The sequence below is a fragment of the Phocoena sinus genome, chromosome 6 (assembly GCF_008692025.1).
Source record: "Phocoena sinus isolate mPhoSin1 chromosome 6, mPhoSin1.pri, whole genome shotgun sequence".
NCBI classification, from domain to species: Eukaryota; Metazoa; Chordata; class Mammalia; order Artiodactyla; family Phocoenidae; genus Phocoena; species Phocoena sinus.
In genome coordinates, this window is record NC_045768.1 from 13,547,285 (window position 1) to 13,565,848 (window position 18,564).

General features: G+C 42.4%; 1 protein-coding gene across 4 annotated transcripts in view; it reads right to left on the reverse strand.

The window, feature by feature from the left end:
* Positions 1 to 18,564, reverse strand: part of CNTRL (centriolin) — an 85,507-nt gene that overhangs the window by 18,296 nt on the left and 48,647 nt on the right. For all 4 annotated transcript variants that reach the window (XM_032633800.1, XM_032633804.1, XM_032633802.1 and 1 more), the window contains 15 exons: positions 17,715 to 17,860; positions 16,899 to 17,106; positions 15,992 to 16,171; positions 14,205 to 14,384; positions 13,320 to 13,436; positions 12,882 to 13,026; positions 12,268 to 12,416; positions 10,444 to 10,624; positions 8,707 to 9,020; positions 6,673 to 6,878; positions 4,571 to 4,763; positions 1,636 to 1,766; positions 1,345 to 1,485; positions 1,115 to 1,241; positions 181 to 345 (listed from right to left, as the gene is read on the reverse strand). In XM_032633800.1, coding sequence (XP_032489691.1) covers positions 181 to 345; positions 1,115 to 1,241; positions 1,345 to 1,485; positions 1,636 to 1,766; positions 4,571 to 4,763; positions 6,673 to 6,878; positions 8,707 to 9,020; positions 10,444 to 10,624; positions 12,268 to 12,416; positions 12,882 to 13,026; positions 13,320 to 13,436; positions 14,205 to 14,384; positions 15,992 to 16,171; positions 16,899 to 17,106; positions 17,715 to 17,860 — 2,583 coding nt within the window. The remainder of the gene's footprint in view (positions 1 to 180; positions 346 to 1,114; positions 1,242 to 1,344; positions 1,486 to 1,635; positions 1,767 to 4,570; positions 4,764 to 6,672; positions 6,879 to 8,706; positions 9,021 to 10,443; positions 10,625 to 12,267; positions 12,417 to 12,881; positions 13,027 to 13,319; positions 13,437 to 14,204; positions 14,385 to 15,991; positions 16,172 to 16,898; positions 17,107 to 17,714; positions 17,861 to 18,564) is intronic.

Below are 18,564 nucleotides of genomic sequence, written 5' to 3' on the forward strand. Positions count from 1 at the left end.
GGGGGAGAGCTATGCATGGCAGCCACAGCATGGATAGATAGCACAACACCAAGCTTGTTACAGAGGCATCAAGATGCAGGAATTTATATTTGCATTTTAGGGGGAAACCAATGAAAATATCTCAAAATAAATCTACAGGACTATACTAGGACTCTTAAGAAAAACTACTGAAAAATGTACCCTGATGTGACTGCACTTCTCAGCTACTTCAGTTTCTCCCAGTCTCAGCGCTTCCTGGAGGTCAGCTCTGGCCTGGACCATGCTTCCCTGGAGTAGATGCAGCTCTTCCTTTTTATGCCCCAACTGTCTGTCCAAGACAGCCATCTCCTGCTGCTGACCTGTTACCTGCATTAAAGAAAAGTAAAGAATGCAAAGCCTGACAAAGTGCTGAGATGGAGAATATTTAGTCCAGCTAAAGGTTGTGTGGGGAAATAAGGAGGTAGTCTAATTCTCACAATCCTAGCTGCAAGAGTCAGGAAGGCCAGGCTGGGGGGCTGCAGGCATAAAATGCCTAATAAAGGCCTTGAGCTCACATAGGTAAAAACACTTAAATCACAGCAAAAACAACAATATGATAATAATGATTGTCCTTCAGGTTATGGTTTTCAAAGAACTTTCATATCTATATTTTATTCCAATTGGCAACCACCTTGGCAATGGAAGTTAGGCAAGGGTTTAAAAAATTTTGTAAATTTAAAACTTATAATTTTAAGGGCAATACATATTTAGTTACAGAAAAGCAGAAAATGCAGACATGCAAAAGGAATAGAAAATATTCACAATCCCCCCCTCATCAGATGACCATGTTTGTACTTTGGTATAGACTAAAAATTCAAACACAAGTATACATAAACACATTTAACATAAATGATCTCAGAGCATACTGTGTTTTGAGACTCACTTATTCAGTAATATATCGTACTGAGTTGAGATTCACATTTGGGTTGGACTCTCTTCTTAAGCACTAAGATATATAGCCTCATTTATGCTTTATACTTTATTATGTATTTTCCAGTCTTTTCTACAATCAAACATGTATTACTTTTTATAATCATAACACAAATGTAGGTTTCCAAGCAGCATGAGCTGGTTTTCGATGGGTCTGCTGCCCTACCTGGCTTCTCAGCTTTTCCAGCTCTGCTCTGCGGGCCTGCAGGAGGGTCTCCGACTCTTTAAGCACCTGCAGATGATGATCCTCAGTGCGTTCTGCAGTCTCGATGTCTTTTTGCAGCTTCTGCAGCCTACAAAGCACCAGCAGTACTAGAGCAAATTGGAAGGGAGACAGAGCCCCAAGAGCCGCCTTCCAGCACAAGCCCCTTGAAGGCCTGCAGAGGCCGTACTTACTCTTCTGTCAGTTTTTCCTTCTTCTTGTTTAGACACTGGAAGTCTGAGTCTTTTGCCGCAACAACTTTGTTTATCTCTTTCAAGATTTCTTCTTGCTGAATTTTGTGCTGCTCCAAATCCTTTGTGTCAGACTGGAGCAATCTAAAACACATCTCTTTATTTCCCCCAGACTCCTTAGGCTTGACGTGCATTTATCATAGAGCAATTATCATAGAGCAATTATCGTCCTCTTAGAATCAAACTTCTCATTCATCTCACCGAGTACATCAATGGCTGAGGGAGTCCACCTACCTGAGCTGCTGATCGGCTTTGACAAGGTTAACAGCAGTTTCCTGAGCTCTCCTTTCTAACTCCTCAGCATCTTTCTCAGTTTGCAATAAATTTCTTTTGGCATCAGTGAACTTTTCAACAGCATCTTTTGTCTAGAAAAGAAACTGTCGTTAAAAGCAATTCAGTTACAATAATTTCTCACGGCTACTGGTATCGTAAATTGGCACAGCTCTTGGAAAACAAGACAATACAGAAAGACTGATAAAAATGTTCACTCACTTAGACTCTCCAATTCTCAAAAAAGAATTCAGAAGAACTATTAAACAAAAATGCTCATTGTATACTGAAATAATACAAGACTTGACAAACAATCGATTCAGTAAGTGACAATGCATCAGCACAATGGAATACTGTGCAGTCTTTAAAATAATGACAATGTAGTAACATAGAAGAATGTTAATGATAAAATGTTGGCTGAAAATAAAATTTTAAATGGTTTAAGCACTGTAAGAGCAACTATAGAAAACTATCTTGTCAACAAAGACAGAAAGGTTATGCAAAAACAAAAATAGTCATCTGAGGGTGGTGAGATGGTGGATGATATTTTATTTAAAAATAATCTGTAATATTATTATATGTTATTTTTTTCACTTAAAAATATCTACCCCAAAACAACAACCAAAAAAACAGGAAAAAAAGAAATTAGGGCTTCCCTGGTGGCGCAGTGGTTGAGAGTCCGCCTGCCGATGCAGGGGACACAGGTTCGTGCCCCGGTCCGAGAAGATCCCACATGCCGTGGAGCGGCTGGGCCCGTGTGCCATGGCTGCTAGGCCTGCACGTCCGGAGCCTGTGCTCCGCAACAGGAGAGGCCACAACAGTGACAGGCCCACGTACCGCAAAAAAAAAAAAAAAAAAAAAAAAATTAAAGGAAAACAAGAAATTTTAAAAAGTGAAAAAACAAACAAATATCTACCCAATTAAGTGGCAAGGAAGTGATTCTATCAATAATCCCTCCACATAAAGATTCTTCCTTTACTCTAGATATTATCTTGTTAAGTAAAACCCCATTAATCTAAGGATGATTTAATTATGGCTGAGAAACACAAATATTTAATACTTTTGAAGTATTTCAAAATCTTCCTATATATGATTTGGCAAAAACATCATTTTTTTTTTTGTCACCTTGGTTTCTTTTTTTGTCTCAAATAAGAGGCTTAAAATAATGTCACGAGAGGTCCAAAAACAGAGTATGGTTTGTACTTGGTTGAGCAGTGACTCACTTTTCTGCCAAAACACTCCGTGTTGCAGTTGCACTCAAGTCAGAGGCATCTGTGTGTGAAGCTCGTTTAGTAAATACCCCGTGTGGATGCAAGAGGGTTTGGCCAGTTCCCAGAGAGCAAGATATTTCACCACGCTTCTTTCCACTTTGGATAGCTGGTTTCTACCAGATTCATCAGCAAAGCATTGGACACAACTCACTATACACTACAGAAAGCCAGCCACGTCCCTAAGTAGTTTTTTATCCCTTGCATGTCAGGTTTTAATAAGTCTGGCACATTCCTTACAAAATGCAGCACTTTCTCCTTTCCTCTTCCCTTTTAGCAAGCTGCTTCCCTGAGTCATTTTGGGAGGATGAAGGAGGAAGAGCTTATTAGTCTCGGTTCACTTACTATCTCTGCCAACTACTAGTCTCAGCAATTTTCTTTTATACACCAGTGATACATTTTTCTCTGGTCCTGCTCACACCTATTTTCTCTCACAGTAATCTAACATGTGACAGAAGAGGGAACTGATCACCTGGAAAGAGATGAGGAAACTTCTCCATTCTTATTAAAGCCATCACTCACAGAATTTCTTTAATAAATCCTTCATTTCAGTTCCTGGGTAATAGATTTCTATTCATTTAAATTGATCCATGTTGAAATAACAATGTAAAAATAGTAGTTCCTGATGTGCCCCATATGGATTCGGGACTTTTGATGGGATTCCTGGAATTCCCATCTAAAGCTGTCTTGGTGAGTCAGAACTTTAGCTGTATGACCCTGGGCTAGACCAGCCTCTGAGCTGCATGTGCGAACTGGGCTAATGACCATCTTACAATGCTGCCAGGAAGGTTAAATGAAGTGGTATTTATAAAATGGCCAATGTGTGGCCATAGCAGGGGCTTATAAAAGGCAGTTCCTTTTCTTCCCCAACTTCCTCTGTGCTTCAGTCTTAAGAATACTACCTCAGGCCCCAAAATATTTGATTTTATATTACTATCAACTTGGAGAACAAAGTAAGAATAAGAGTCTTGTGAGGTCCATTGTTACAAGAATATAAGATTGACCTATTTAATAAACACAAGATATCACAGCCCGAATAATTTTCAAAAGACACACATAGGATAAGGAGGTGGGGTGTGTTAGGAACTAAATGACTTTCAGGAGCTTTAAATATGCTATTGCATTTAATTCATACTGAATTATACTAGGTTAATTCTAGGTTAATTAGTACAATCTAGGTTAATTAGTACAATCTAGGTTAATTAGTACAATCTAGGTTAATTAGTATAATCTAGGTTAATTAGTACAATCTAGGTTAATTAGTATAATCTAGGTTAATTAGTACAATCTAGGTTAATTAGTACAATCTAGGTTAATTAGTATAATCTAGTTAATTAGTACAATCTAGGTTAATTAGTACAATCTAGGTTAATTAGTACAATCTAGGTTAATTATACTTCATTTAATTCATACCGAACAGTCTAGGTTTTCTTAGCCTGAATTTACACAGGAGGAAAGCAAAGCTCGGGGACTTAAGCAACTTGCCCAAATCCTCACAGCTCCTTAACTAGCAGAGCACAGACTGACTTGGACCACTGTGCTATTCACGTTTCCTTTCTAACCCTTCCTGCCGCCACCACCGCCGACAGCAAGCCAGCAAGCCGTCTCACCCCAAGCACAGCAGCACATACTTTCTCGGTTGTGTGTGAAAGTTCACTCTCAGCTTCCGCCAGCAGTCGGTCAGCCTCCCTGAGCTCTGCTCGACGTTTCAGGAGGGTCTTCTCGATGCACTCAATTTCATCTACAATATCTTCATGGTGCCTGAGTGATTTTTCTATTTCTAGTTCATTCATAAGACTCTCAACATTTCCATCAATGAAGTCTCTAAAAAAATCATATATACACACTCATCAAGAGATTTTAAATGTGACAATATAGATACTTGTAGCCTAATGATAAAAAGATGCACAATGATTTTCTAATTTTATATGAGAAGGGACTGGACAGACAGCTACATCTGATTAAGTTCAATGTCTATGCTTACCTTTTTACTCAACATGGCATACTGTTGACAGTAAGTGGATAATATGTATAATGTATGAGGCAGTTGTTTTGTCCTTTTAAATATAAAGATTATTTTTTCATCAGCACTTGGTCAAGACAATGCTGATACTTCAATTCTTCTGTGGTATAAAAATAAAACAAACCACTGCCTCAATAATCATCCATTCCCTCAAAACTATCCTAAGTTTCTACTAGAGTAAAATTATGGTGACGATATTTGACAAATCAGAAAGCGGAACACAGGACTTGGTAAATCAAGGTTAAAGTCAAAATTATTTGAAAACGGGACTATCATTGACAGAAAAACATGAAAATAAATTCAACCACATATTAACAGATTAATTCTTCTTTGGACATTTTTGTGTTATCCAAATTCCCTAAAATGATCATTTATTATACATTTATAACTAGGAAAAGAAGTGGTTCTCCCACTGCACTATACCCCCCTCAAAAAACTTCACCTCCCCCATATACACCTACAAAAATGAAATAACCATCCCCCAAGCCTTCAAACATCTAGTCCCAACCTTCTCTTGGCATGACCCTTGGTTTTCCCTGCCAGGTCTATCAGTCACTCTTGCGTTTGCTCCTAGAAGGCAGAGACCATATCTCACTCACCTCTATGTACTCCACAGGTCCCCCCGCAACCCTGGTACCTGGGCCAGTCTGGTTTAAGGGACAAAAACTGGGGAACTGTCATAATTCACGGTCTAGTGCAGAAGATGAGCTTCTACATAACTGACCCACGCAACAGATACAAGCATTAGCTAATGGACCCTATGCCAGATGCTGGGGCACAGAGAGGGAGGCCCCGCTACTGCCTTTCTGGGTATCTTACAACATGGTCTGAACACTACGCCCAAGGCTGCCAACTCCAAACTGTGGGAGCCTGAGATGAGAAAGCTTTTCTGTCAGAGGGGGTCCCTAACCTTCATCTGGAAAGACACACTGGAGTTAGGTGGGGGGCAGGTCGGGAAGCCATTTCAAGCAAAGGACAGCATGTGCAGAGGTGGGGAGGCAGGAGAAAACGTGGTGCTCAGGGAAACCACAGCAAAGTGTAGGGCCAGAGTAAGTACCGTGTGGGAGAGAAGGATAAAAAAGAGAGGTAGGGTTCAGATCTTGCAGGGCAGTATGTATGCTAGTGGGAATGAGAGACACAGGGCAGCATGCACAGTTAGGTCTGCAGCCATGTCGAGGGTGGGATGGAGAGAAAGACACTAGACCTGGAAGGCCTGACCTAAGATGAGGATGACTAAAGGCCAGGGCAGTAGAGACGAAAGAAGGGGACCAGTTTGAGAGCTCTTTGTGTACAGAGTCAGTAGGACTTGGAGAGCAGCTGGATGCCTGGGGGAGTGAGGGAAAGGCAGGTGTTGAGGACACCCAGCATGTTTTCAGCCAGGGTAACTGGGGAGGGCTGGCGGCTGTGCCATTCTCCAAGAGGGACTACAAGAGGAGCTGATATGGATTACTGGCCAAAAGAACTTAGACTTCTACTGTCCCATATGATAATCTCCACGTGGCTATTAAATTAACTCTGTTCCTCAGTTCTATTAGCTACATTTCAAGTACTCAATAGCCACATGTGGCTAAGGCTACTGTTTTGGATAATACTGATCTAGAACACTCCCAAGATCACAGAAAGTTCTACTGGACAACACTGATTTAGGTTACCTTAATGAACTAATATCATATTCATCTGAATTATAAAGATAAAATGGCTAATAATTACTTTCGCTGTTGATGTTTCTGAATGGTTCTATGCAATTCTTCTACTTCGTGCTCTAAGTCTCTCTTCTCTTGCAAAAGATCATCAATATTATGATGCAGTTCTTCTATTTCTTTCTCACACTGCTGCTTGGATACTCTCATCCACTGTTCCTGTTTCTTTGATTTTAAATGCTGTATTATGTCTTCCAATCTAGAAACTTCATTCTCCTGAGCAAAGAAAGAAATGCAATACTGAAATATCACATGATGCTTCCCCTTCTTCCTGCCAAAAACTGAAATTAACAGTGATTAAAGTGGTATCTTTGACCTGATAATAGTGGTAGCTTCTAAGACTTCTGTATGAAAAGAAAAATTAAGTCAAGCCAATTTCTTCATGTGCCATAGATGAAATTGATGGACCAACAGATCTTATGACTCTTCCATCAGTCCAGCTATGGCTGATAAATAGTCACCAAGCACCTCCTGTGGATAATGTCTGGCTCCAGAGTTCAGCATCTAGCAGAAGACACAGACAGAGGTCTCTCCCTCCTCTGTGCACATGGGAGAGGAGCTGGCTGAGAAGGATGCCTAGAGGAAGTGGTGTTCTGCCTGGTTTTGAAGAATAAATGAAATAGGAAACGACTACGCTGAAGAAATAATGTGCAAATGTAGGGAGGTATAAAGGCACACCTGGGAAACTACAGGAACAGCCGGGTACTGGTGGAGGGTAAAAGAACCAACAGAATTGCTAAAGAAACAGTGTGCACTGAAAAACTGCGGGATAACACGAGTAACTACCATTTTTAACCATGTAAATATCCACAGTCCCTCTGAAACTAGTTTGACCTACTAAAATGGGGCTGGTGGCTTGGCACCCAGGTATCCTAGTCCTTTATCTTCCTCTCAATCCGCTGAGAGGAAAAGGAAAAAATAAAGAGCTCCAGGTGCCTTAAGTTTGAAGGAGGCCCTTGTAATGCATTTTATTTCTTTAAAACAAAAAAGTTATAAAGGAAGCTAGTGATTAGGAAGTAATCATTTCTTAGAATTTAGCCTAGAGGAAAACATGAAATACAGTAAAAATTTATACACAGTTAAATGAACTACACAGCCTACAAATAAAGAAATGTTATGCAGTCATTAAAATACTGCTTAAGGGCTTCCCTGGTGGTGCAGTGGTTAAGAATCCACCTGCCAATGCAGGGGACACAGGTTCAAGCCCTGCTCCAGGAAGATCCCACATGCTGCAGAGCAGCTAAGCCCGTGCTCCATAACTACTGAGCCTGTGCTCTAGAGCCATGAGCCACAACTACTGAGCCTGCATGCCACAACTACTGAAACCCACGTGCCTAGAGCCCGTGCTGCGCGACGAGAAGCCACCACAATGAGAAGCTCGCACACCACAACAAAGAGTAGCCTCTGCTTGCCACAAGTAGAGAAAGCCCACATGCAGCAACGAAGACCCAATGCAGCCAAAAATAAATAAATTAAAAAAAAAAAAAATACTGCTTAAAAACGCTTGTAAAACCATGGGGAAAATGCTTGTAACATTAAGTGGGAAAAATAGGACACAAAATTATGCACACAATAAGAACTATGAAAAGAAAGAAAGAATAATCATTAATTTCACCACCCAGAGATAACCGCCACCAAAACCTTACTGTACGCTGCTCTTACATGTGTTTGTACACAAGCACACATAATATGTGTATGCACAGGTACAGGCACTAGTATGTGAATAGACCTATACATACACATTAATATAGTACTGGTCAATAGAAAAATACATAAAAAGCTTTCTAAAAATGGCTATTTTCTGGACTGAAAGCATTTTTGTTGTAAAATGGTTAAACCAGGTTCGTAGAATGGCCTGGTACCCTAACTCCTGTCCAGAACAGTGTTTTAATAAGAGGATGCTTGCTCAGTTCTAAACATCAGCCTTACAAACACACTTTTGGGGTATAATCCATGCATAAGTAGGTCGACTCATTAAGTATATAACCTTACTCAGTCTCCCATGGAAGCAGTGTGGACAGGGGTCTTGTGTCTTTCCACTTACTAAGTTATGGTGCTCCGGGACATTGCAGTGCAGCACGCCCACTGGGATGAGGGGGATGGAGAAGTTGGGGGGTGGAGGCCCATATACGATGGGGGCCCCAGCGGGAGGCGGGCCATAAACAACAGTGCCAGGGGTGAGAGGTCGGCTGTTGTTGGGCAAGGGAGGAGGTGGTGCATACAAGGCCATGCCCTGGGGTACAGGAGAACCATCGGGAAACACGGTATACATCATGTATCCAGGAGGAGGCACAAATGGGCGGTCCTCTTGGTCATCCAGCTCACTCTCTTCCTGGCTATCTCCTCCACTGTCTGCATCTTGAAACAAAAAAAAACAGAAGAGCGTTTTATTCCCATGGCTCACTAGGTAAACATGTTCAGTAGAGAATAGCAGTGTTTAGGCCAAGATACCAGAGATGTGAAAATAAAATTCTGTAAAAAAGGTCAAAAGCAGTTTTGAAAAGTGGATCAAACAGGGATGCAAATTATTTTCACCAGGTGAACTTGAGTTTTTCTTTTTTTCTTAAATGAATGAACTTTATTTTTTTTAATTTAAAATTTATTTTTGGCTGCATTGGGTCTTCGTGTGAGCGGGCTTTCTCTAGTTGCAGTGAGTGGGGGCTACTCTGCGTTGTGGTGCGTGGGCTTCTCACTGCGGTGGCTTCTCTTGCTGTGGAGCATGGGCTCTAGGCGCACAGGCTTCAGTAGTTGCAGCATGTGGCCTCAGTAGTTGCGGCACTCGGGCCCTAGGGCCCGCAGGCTTCAGTAGTTGTGGCACCTGGGCTTAACTGCTCCGTGGCACGTGGGTCTTCCTGGACCAGGGATTGAACCCGTGTCCCCTGCACTGGAAGGTGGATTCCTAACCACTGTGCCACCGGGGAAGTCCCCTGAGTTTTTCTTATACCTATCTGTTGGTTTTTTTCCATCTTCACTCATTCATTCATTCAGCAACATTTGGGTGCCTGCTTCGTGCTATGTAAAACACCAATAGAGAAGTGCTGTGAGATACCACAGCTCCCAGCTTTACCACTATCAGGACACACAGCCTCTCTCAGTTGTTGGTTCTCTTACTTATCTCCCCTATAAGCAGGAACTAGTTTTTTTTTTTCCACTGATGAAGAAAGCCTAGCACACAGCAGGCACTCAATAAATAGTTCCTGAATGAACAAATTCTCAGAAGGTAATATTCCCATTTTACAGATTAGCAGTCTCAGAGTGGCTAAATAATTCCTCTAGGATAACACAGTGAAAGTGCCAGGATTTACCCCAGGTCTGACTCTTCCCCCTGCAGCTCTGGAAGACAGACCTGTAACACTTCATTACAGTCGAGCTAATTAGTGCCATAACACAAGGATGTAAACTGCCACGTTCCAGGAGTGGAGGTGAAGATGTCGCTCAGTCTGCCGGGAAAGGCAGGGAGAAGGAAGGGTCCAGAAAAGGAGTGTTGTTTGAGGACCTGGGTCTTGCTGAAGGATGAGTAGCAATAGGTTTGGGAGAGAAAGGAGGAAGCAGGACATTCTGAACAGAGGGTTCAAAACATGGAGGTGTGAGAAACATGGCATGCAGTGGGTATGGCTGACATGTGGGAGAGTGATGGAAGGTGAGACAAGAGGTCGTTGGCCAAGACCAGGTCACAGAGGGCCTTGCAGAGCAAGATAAGACTGTGTCTTATGGATTTCAGGGAACCAATAAAAGGTCATTAAACAGGCAAGAGAAATGCAACTTCCCTGATGTAACTTACCTCTATTTGAACATGATTTATGTAACCCACTCCTGATGGGAGAATAAACCCAGTATCCTGAAGCAGGTGGAGGTGCTCTGTGTTCCTTCCCATCCTGCCATGGTTTTCTAACAGGAGTTGAGGCTGCATACTTTAGGCCGACACCAGAGTCCTTGGTGGCCTGGGAACTGTGGCTGGAAACCTAAAATAAATGACAGCAGAGCATACTATCTCTTAACAAATAAAAAGGCTGATGTGGAGAAATGTCAAAGTCTAGAGCGAAGTTGAGAAAGAACTGGTTTCTTTTCATATATCGTAATCCTCATTTTTCACAGGCAGAAACGAGACGTGATTACGTCGTCATATAACCTGCATGGGTGTCAGCCTCCCGTCTCCCGTACTCATCTTTCCTGGTGGTTTCTCTTCTTTTGCCTAGTCCTTGATGGCCCAGCAACTAAGATCAAGGAAACAGGAGCTTGCAAGGCAAGCTGGGATATTAGTCTCCTGTTGTGCCAGGAGCTTGGAGTGGCTTTAGAGCTCTACTCTGTTACTCTCCCTCTCCTTTCAGTTATAAGTCGACCCTCTAACCTATACTGCTTCCACCTGCAGCCCTGGCTGTGACACGGATGTCTGGCTTCCTTTAGATTTCTGGGAGGAGGATTTCAGATTCTGCTTTTCGGGGTTCTGATTAAGTCTGAACGACCTGGGGATCCTAGCATGTGGGAGCTGCTTCTCCTGACTGTTGTCAGCTGATTCTAGCAGGATGTTGCACAGCCCCTCTGCTTTGGATAAGAGCCACTTACAGTCCTCTCCTTCCTTCCCTCATTCAGGCTGCAAGCCCTGACATTTTGCTCCCTGAACACCCCTCAGTCCATCTCTGCTCTAGCTCCACTGCTCTGGCTCTGGCTTCTTCCATCCTTCACCCGAACAAGTTCAAACAGCCCCACACAGATTTCACCCACTACAAGTCTAGCCTCCACACTCCGCCTGATTCTTCTTCCTAAACTACAGCTCTGATCATAGCGCACTCAACTGCAGTTTCCCAAGGCCTACATAATTAAGTGCAAGGGATTTTGAGGCCCCTTTTTTTTTTTTTTAAAAAAAAGCATGACCCCAATCTACGTTTCCTGTTTCACCTTTCACTGTTCCCATCCAGCCCTCCAGCCCCACAAGGGGCTAAGCCAACTCTCCTTTTCCTCACAAGCTGTTCCCTCCCTCCTGAAAGCCCATCCTTTGAGGGTTGCTAAGTGCTGACTTCAAGCTCCTGTTTGTGAAGCCTTCTTCCCTAAACATCCCCATGAGATAAATCTTTAACATTTCTCTGCAGCTGGGGCACGGAAGTCCAGTCTGTTGTCACATGCATGTCACTGTTTTGTAATTACATTGGTGTGCTTGTCTTCCCCACCAGCCCATGAACTCTTTGAGAGCAGGGGCTATATGATTCATCATGGTTCCCCACCAAAGCCTTGTACTTGACCTAGACCTAAGTACTGAATGAATGTGTTAAAAGGAAATGCAATCCAGGTGCTATTTTTCTGTCTGAGACTCTATAACTCTACTGCCATTTTCAAAAGGCTCTCTGGGCTCAAGTCACTTTATCTACCCTTACAGGATCCTTGTTCAGGGACCCCACACATACCACCTGAGCATGAGTGGGCAATTGCCACATTCCTTGGGAATGCCCCATTTCCATCTCACACAGCACAAAGTACTTAAGAACCTCAATGCATGGCTTAGCCTAGATATGTTGTTCTTGAGACCTGATCACAGATTTAGGGAAGGCAACACAGTCACACTTTCTTAAAGAAAATTTAGTATATATTCCCAGCACCACAGACTTCCTACTTTTGATGATGATGGTGGTGGCATAAAGTACCAATAGCCTCGTCTTTTGAAAGGATCTGCCATGCTGCTGATGTAATCATTCTGATAAGAAACTTCACGTCGGAGTTCGGCAATTTCTTCCAAAACATTTTCAAAGCCTCCTCTGTTATCTGTAAAAGGAAAGCCATTCTGTGAAGTTGGGTATGAAATCATCTACTTCCTCTCTCTCTCAAAATACAAAAGTGATTCCACAAGAGCCAATGACTTTTATCAGTTCCTCAAAGCTGCCGTTCAGCCTGTCCTTTGGTAATAAATTTTTGTTGACACTTAAAGAGGATAGACATATCCTACTGCTGTTCACTTATAAAGTGAGCCAGAGAAAGAACAGATTTGTAAACAGTATTTCTTTCGAAAATACAAAAATAAATCTCTCTTTGTAATCAAGTCCCTTGATACTGCACTTACTTACATTTTAAAAAGTGCTTTATTTATTAAGCTAATTATCACAGCTCTATAAATCGAGCATGGAATTAGTCTGTAACCGTTAAATAAATCTGCTAAAGGTAAAAAACAAACACGATGATTTAATTTTAGAACTACAAAACCACTACCAAAATCAAAGCCCAATACCTTACCAGCCCCAGTGAGGTCTAGTAAATTCCGCAGTCTTGCGATCTCTTTCCTTTGTCTCTCCATGGTCTCATTCAGTTTTTCGATTTCTAGCACCTGTGAGTTTGCTCCTCTGGTGCCTACCTCTACTTTCTCCATCTCAATTCGAAACTATTAAAAAATCACATATACAAAGTTGCCAATGAATATTCTTTCCCAGATGCATGTCTCCTTGCAGTAAGATTCTAATTCTATAATTTTTTACTTATACTTTACTAACGAGGAACTGCATTACTCCTTACATTTAAACCATGCAATGCCTGGCACAAAGCAGAGAATCAAGTACCGATTGACTATTGGCTGCACCTCAAAATTCTTTGAGATGTCGCCTACACTAATTGAATCTTTTAGGAACTGATAAGTACCCAGTAAGGAGGCGGTCTCGTGGGGGTACCAGCACTGACCTGCTCCTCTTTATCCCTGAGGAGATTCTGCAGGAGTTCGATCTCCGCTTCTGCTCGGGTCAGATCCCTGGCGGCTTGAGCTGCCTTTCTGCTGAACCTCTCTGTTTCCTGCAGCTCCTATAGGGACAGAGGTGTGAGAAAGGCACCACTGCTATTGCAGGCTGCCCTCTTTATTTCTTTCTTCCTCTGAATGAGTCTTCTGCTTTCATCAGATCGCCCGCCTGCTACTCCATGCACACGTAGTGCCAAGTCCCAGCTTATCTGTGCTGTTCCTATGATTTGGCAGCTCACTCTGGCACTCTTTGGGGGTCAAGTGGGCAGGGTTCTGCATCAGAAAGAGCAAGGACTAATTTTTTCTTCTCTGTTCTACAGTCTTCCATGACTGGTGTCTCTGTGGACCCCCATGGTTAGATCTTCCCTCCTATGATTTACTGTCTTAATCTCATAAGCATTTGCATCTTATAAAGACTATAACAGACTTATCTCAGTCAGGAGTCATAATAACCCTGTGAAGTGACATATTGTCATCAGACTGCACGAGATGACAAGGACAAAAAGTTGAGGTTCAGAAGGGTTATACAGCAAGTCTTGAAGACCTCTGTTCAGATGTGTATTGACAGGTGCCTCCCTAAGCAGAGACCCCTACATTTTGAGATTAGGATAGTATATTTCATTTGATGGCTCCTTTGGGACTCAGTAAAGTACAGGACCCATAGCAGGGTTGTGACAGGGGAAATATAATCTTCAGGTCTGAAGAGGAACAGACAACTTTATGGTGGTTTATAAAAGAGCCAAAGTCTATAACAAGAGATCAATAATACAAGTTGCTATGTTTTCTGACAGGGGCAGCCCTGCTGGAAACTTGTTCTGTACGTGGGGATTCACCTCTGCGCGCTCCTGGTTAATTTTCATAACGGTTCCATGAAGGGACTTGAGCTGGTCTTTGGCAGTGGTGAGCTCAGCTGTGGCCAGCTTATCAGAGGCGGCCACGGCTTTCTTTAGTTTCTTCAGTTCTTTATCTAAACCAAGAAACTGTGCCTGAGATTTGGCATCTTCAAGTTTCTTCTAAAATAAAAGAAACACTAATTAAAGAGATGAATCATTTGGTAGCAATGAATTAAGACAAAAGCCCCATGAGGGCAGGGACTCTGTTCACACACCCCATGCCTAGAACAATACCTGTACTCAGCAGGTGCTCCTGAGTGAATAAATAAATAACAACATCTCAAAGCTGTATGATAACTTAGAATGAAATCAGTATACTTAGTCAAGAATCTTCGTGATCATAATCCATTCATTTGTTGTAGAAACATTTCTTGGCACCATCACCAAGCAATGGGCCCGCCCCTTGTGATCATGGAGTCAGGCACTGGGCATATGGTGGTAAACAAAACAGACTTGGCTGCTGCCCTCAAGGAGCTTATGAGAGACATGTGTTAAACAAACACTCAGACAAATGTGTAACTAACACTGTGCTCACTGCTATCAAGGGACAGAACAAGGTACTATGTGAGAGGCCAGCAGGGGAGACCTAGATTGGTGGGGGGAGGGCTTTCAGGAAGAAGAACGGTGGAGGGACATGGTCCAGGAGAAGGAATGGCCAGGAGGGAAGACAGAGCTTGGGAAGAGTCAGGAACTGAAAGAAGCACGGTAAGAAAAGGAGAGAGCTCAACAGAGGCCAATCATGCAAGGGCTCAGAGGCTGAAGAACTTTTGTCTTTACCCTAAAGACAACAGAAGCTGCTGGAGAGAAGGGGAGATGGGGAGGGGCTGACAAGAGCCTATTCATGTTTTTGGAAGAGTGTGTTGGCTGCTCTGTGGAGCAGGTCATGAGTGGAAGTGGGGGACTGTCAGGTGGCCACAGCAGTTGTCCAGAAGTGAGATGATGGCTGGATGAGGGTGGTGGCACTGGAGAAGGACAAAGTGCAAATATTCCAGAGAGATTTTGGAGGCAGACTCAATAATACTTGGGAACTGATGGGTTCTCAGTGAAGCATGAAGCAAGTCATTCACTGGCTGGGAGAAGGGAGAGGGTAGGTGTGAGACATGAGAAGGTACGAGACAGTGCAGCAAGGGAGTGAGCTTACCAGAGAAAAGGGTAATGCTGCCCGTTTGAGGCTGGCAAACATTTATAGTGTTACTGCTATGCCTGGATGGGTGACTTTTTTCTTCAGGAATACTTGGCCATGGGTGCAGGGCCACAGAAAGCAGATAGCTGCAGTTCTGTCACAGAAGATAGGAGAAAAGAGCAAGGGATTTGAGGATATTTGCAAAACACAGCGAGAGTGGGAGACCATGGAATTTAAGTTGGACAAGGAAGAAAGTAAAGACAGGAAAGCCTAACACACAGAAAAGGTGGGGGTAATGCACTGGGATTATCAAGAAGGTTGAAAACCTGTCAGCATGACTCATCCCAATAGCATTTAAGCCCCACCTCACTGACTCTCAAGTCACTCCTTACATCCCAATTCTCTTGCTTCCATCTAGCATGGCACCCTTGTCTCAGGCTCTTGATTCGATGACATGCATCTAGGTCTCTCTAGGTCAGGTCCACCTCTGGGCCAGCAATGCAGTCAGAGGTGACCATGGATCAAACCCCTCTCAGCTGCCCCATTGCTGGGTGCAGGACCCTGGCAGTGGGGACTCATATGTCTCTTTCCTAGTCTTGCCCACCTTCTTCTCTAACTCTTGGAGTTGGGCCAGAATTCTCTCCTTCTCTTCATCAGCTTCCTGAAGTTGGAGATCTGTAAGGCCTTGGATTTCCTCCACACTTTTTAGATTTTCTTGTAAATAGTGAATTTCATTCTCTAATTGCTGAATTCTTGCTTTGTGTTGCCTCTTGTCAAAATTAATCTGTGAAGAAATCAAATTTCAAAGATGATTTTTAAGCAAAATATGTTTTGAGCAAAACAAAAACCTTCTAGAGGATTATGTTTCATTTTACTAAAGAGTAAAATGAAATGCTGTGCTAATGAGTTACTGCGGATGTGGCTTTATCACAACTGCTCTCTAGGATCCATTTTAATGTTTGCCTCATCATGGAAATAATTACATCAAAAACTCAGATTCTGGCACTATACTACACTCTAGCGATGTTGTATTATCCACTTACATGTTAAGAAACATCTCTCACTTGCTTCCAAAACAAGGAAAACACAGTGTCACAAAGAAGCCTGACTTTGACATCAGTAACCACATTTAGAGTTGAATTTTAGTCACACCTAGTTTGACTTATTAGGAGTGAAACTAACAACGATTACACTGTATTTAAAAAAAGTATACCTTTATTAATTATACCCTATAAAGGTATACCTTTATTAAGGTATAATCTACATAACAGACACTCTTTTCTTTCTTTCTTTTTTTTTTTTTTTGGCTGTGCCACGCAGCTTGTGGGATCTTAGTTCCCCACCAGGGATCGAACCCTGGCCCTGGGCAGTGAAAGCAAGGAATCTTAGCCACTGGGCCACCGGGAACTCCCCACACTGTATTTACACGGGAAAGGAAGCACTGTAACTTGCTGGAAAATATGAATGTTTTCTGAACGCTCCCCTCTAGCTGCCTCTTGCCCTTCTCTTACTCTTGCTTCAAAGGCTCTCTCACAGGCCTGCCTGAACTCTTCTTGTCCGCTGGCCAGCTTCTCCTGATGCAGAGCCACTTCTTCTTGGAGTTTTCTCTCTCTCACTTGAGCTTCCTCTTTTTCCCACTGGGAACGTGTAAGGATTTCACTGAACTGTTTCTGCAAATCAGCGAGACTTTTCCCTAAGACATCTGAAGGACTATGGATTCTGGTAAAGGGGGGAAAAAAAAGATGGTATAAGTGTGACATTTTATTTTTGATGCTGGATGCTGGGTGCAAACATGCCGGTAACGTTAGTGCAGAAGTAAAAAGAGTTGTGAGGAATGGGACTGGTGTCAATCCGTAGCAAATTACTGTGCACCTCCTGAGTGCAAATCATTGTTTTATTAAATGACTGTTGCCACTCTGAAAGCACAGGCTCCTGTCAGGCTAACAATGTGTGTTCAAAGAATAAATGTCCATTTCATATATTCAAATTAGCCTCAGTTTTCTTTCGATATTTGTTTTCTATTTAAAATGCATAATGTGACTCTACTTCCTGACCATCTGCAGTAAGCTTTCAAGAATGAGTTACTCGTAAAACCTCTGTGTTTTTTAAATTAAATAATACCAAAAAGTACAAAAGATCAAAAAAATCAGTGACAGACAACTTGAATTAAGCAATCTGTGTCTCAATCATGGTAATATGATAAGGGAAAAGGGAAGCCTTACAGAAGAACTCAGCCATTAACAGTAGTTGGAAAGGTGATTTCATCATTGAACCCCACATTCACAACTCAGCCCACTCTCTACCTGGAGGTCTCGATTTTCCATTACCTCATCTCCCCAGCTCCTGATTTCAGTTTTCTCCTTAGCTCATCTACACGAGCTGCCACTTCTTCTGGATGAATCAAACCATCAACTACATGGTTAAGGTGATTCTGGAAATCTTTAAGTTGCTGTTTTAACAGGTTATTGTCATCCTGTGGAGGGGGTAAAATGGAGAGGGGTAAAAATTACCAAAACAAAATAAAAAATACACCCAAATACACACACACAGCCCAAGTTATTTACCATATAACAGTTCCAGTCAACTCCCTTTACCAATTTTTTAAAAACCCTTTGCACTATGGCCGACAATATCTGAATCTATTGATTAATCCGAAGTCACAAAAGACACAAACAGGCATTACGATGTGTCCTGACGTGATGCAAAACAGAAGTACGTATGAACACTACCTAAGACTGTCTTCTTGCCAAAGAGTAAATAACTTGAATCTAAATAAGCCTCCATACGTGACATAAGAACATGTTAATCAATGCCATGGGGATGCAACCACCAAAATCTAGACTATGGGAAACTCTACAGGACAAAGACCTGGTTTTCTTTAGTATGTAACAAAGAGAAAAAAAAGAGCAAAACTATAGATTACAGGAGACAAGAGTCAAGTCATCCAAATGCAATGTGTGCACCCTATTTGGATTCTGATTCCAACATAACACTTCTAAAAAACATAATTTGAACATTTTGTATACTTAAGGTATTTGACGGTATTAGGGAGTTATTGTAATTTTTTTTTTTTTTGTGGTACGCGGACCTCTCAGTGCTGTGGCCTCTCCCGTTGCGGAGCACAGGCTCTGGACGCGCAGGCTCAGCGGCCATGGCTCACGGGCCCAGCCGCTCCGC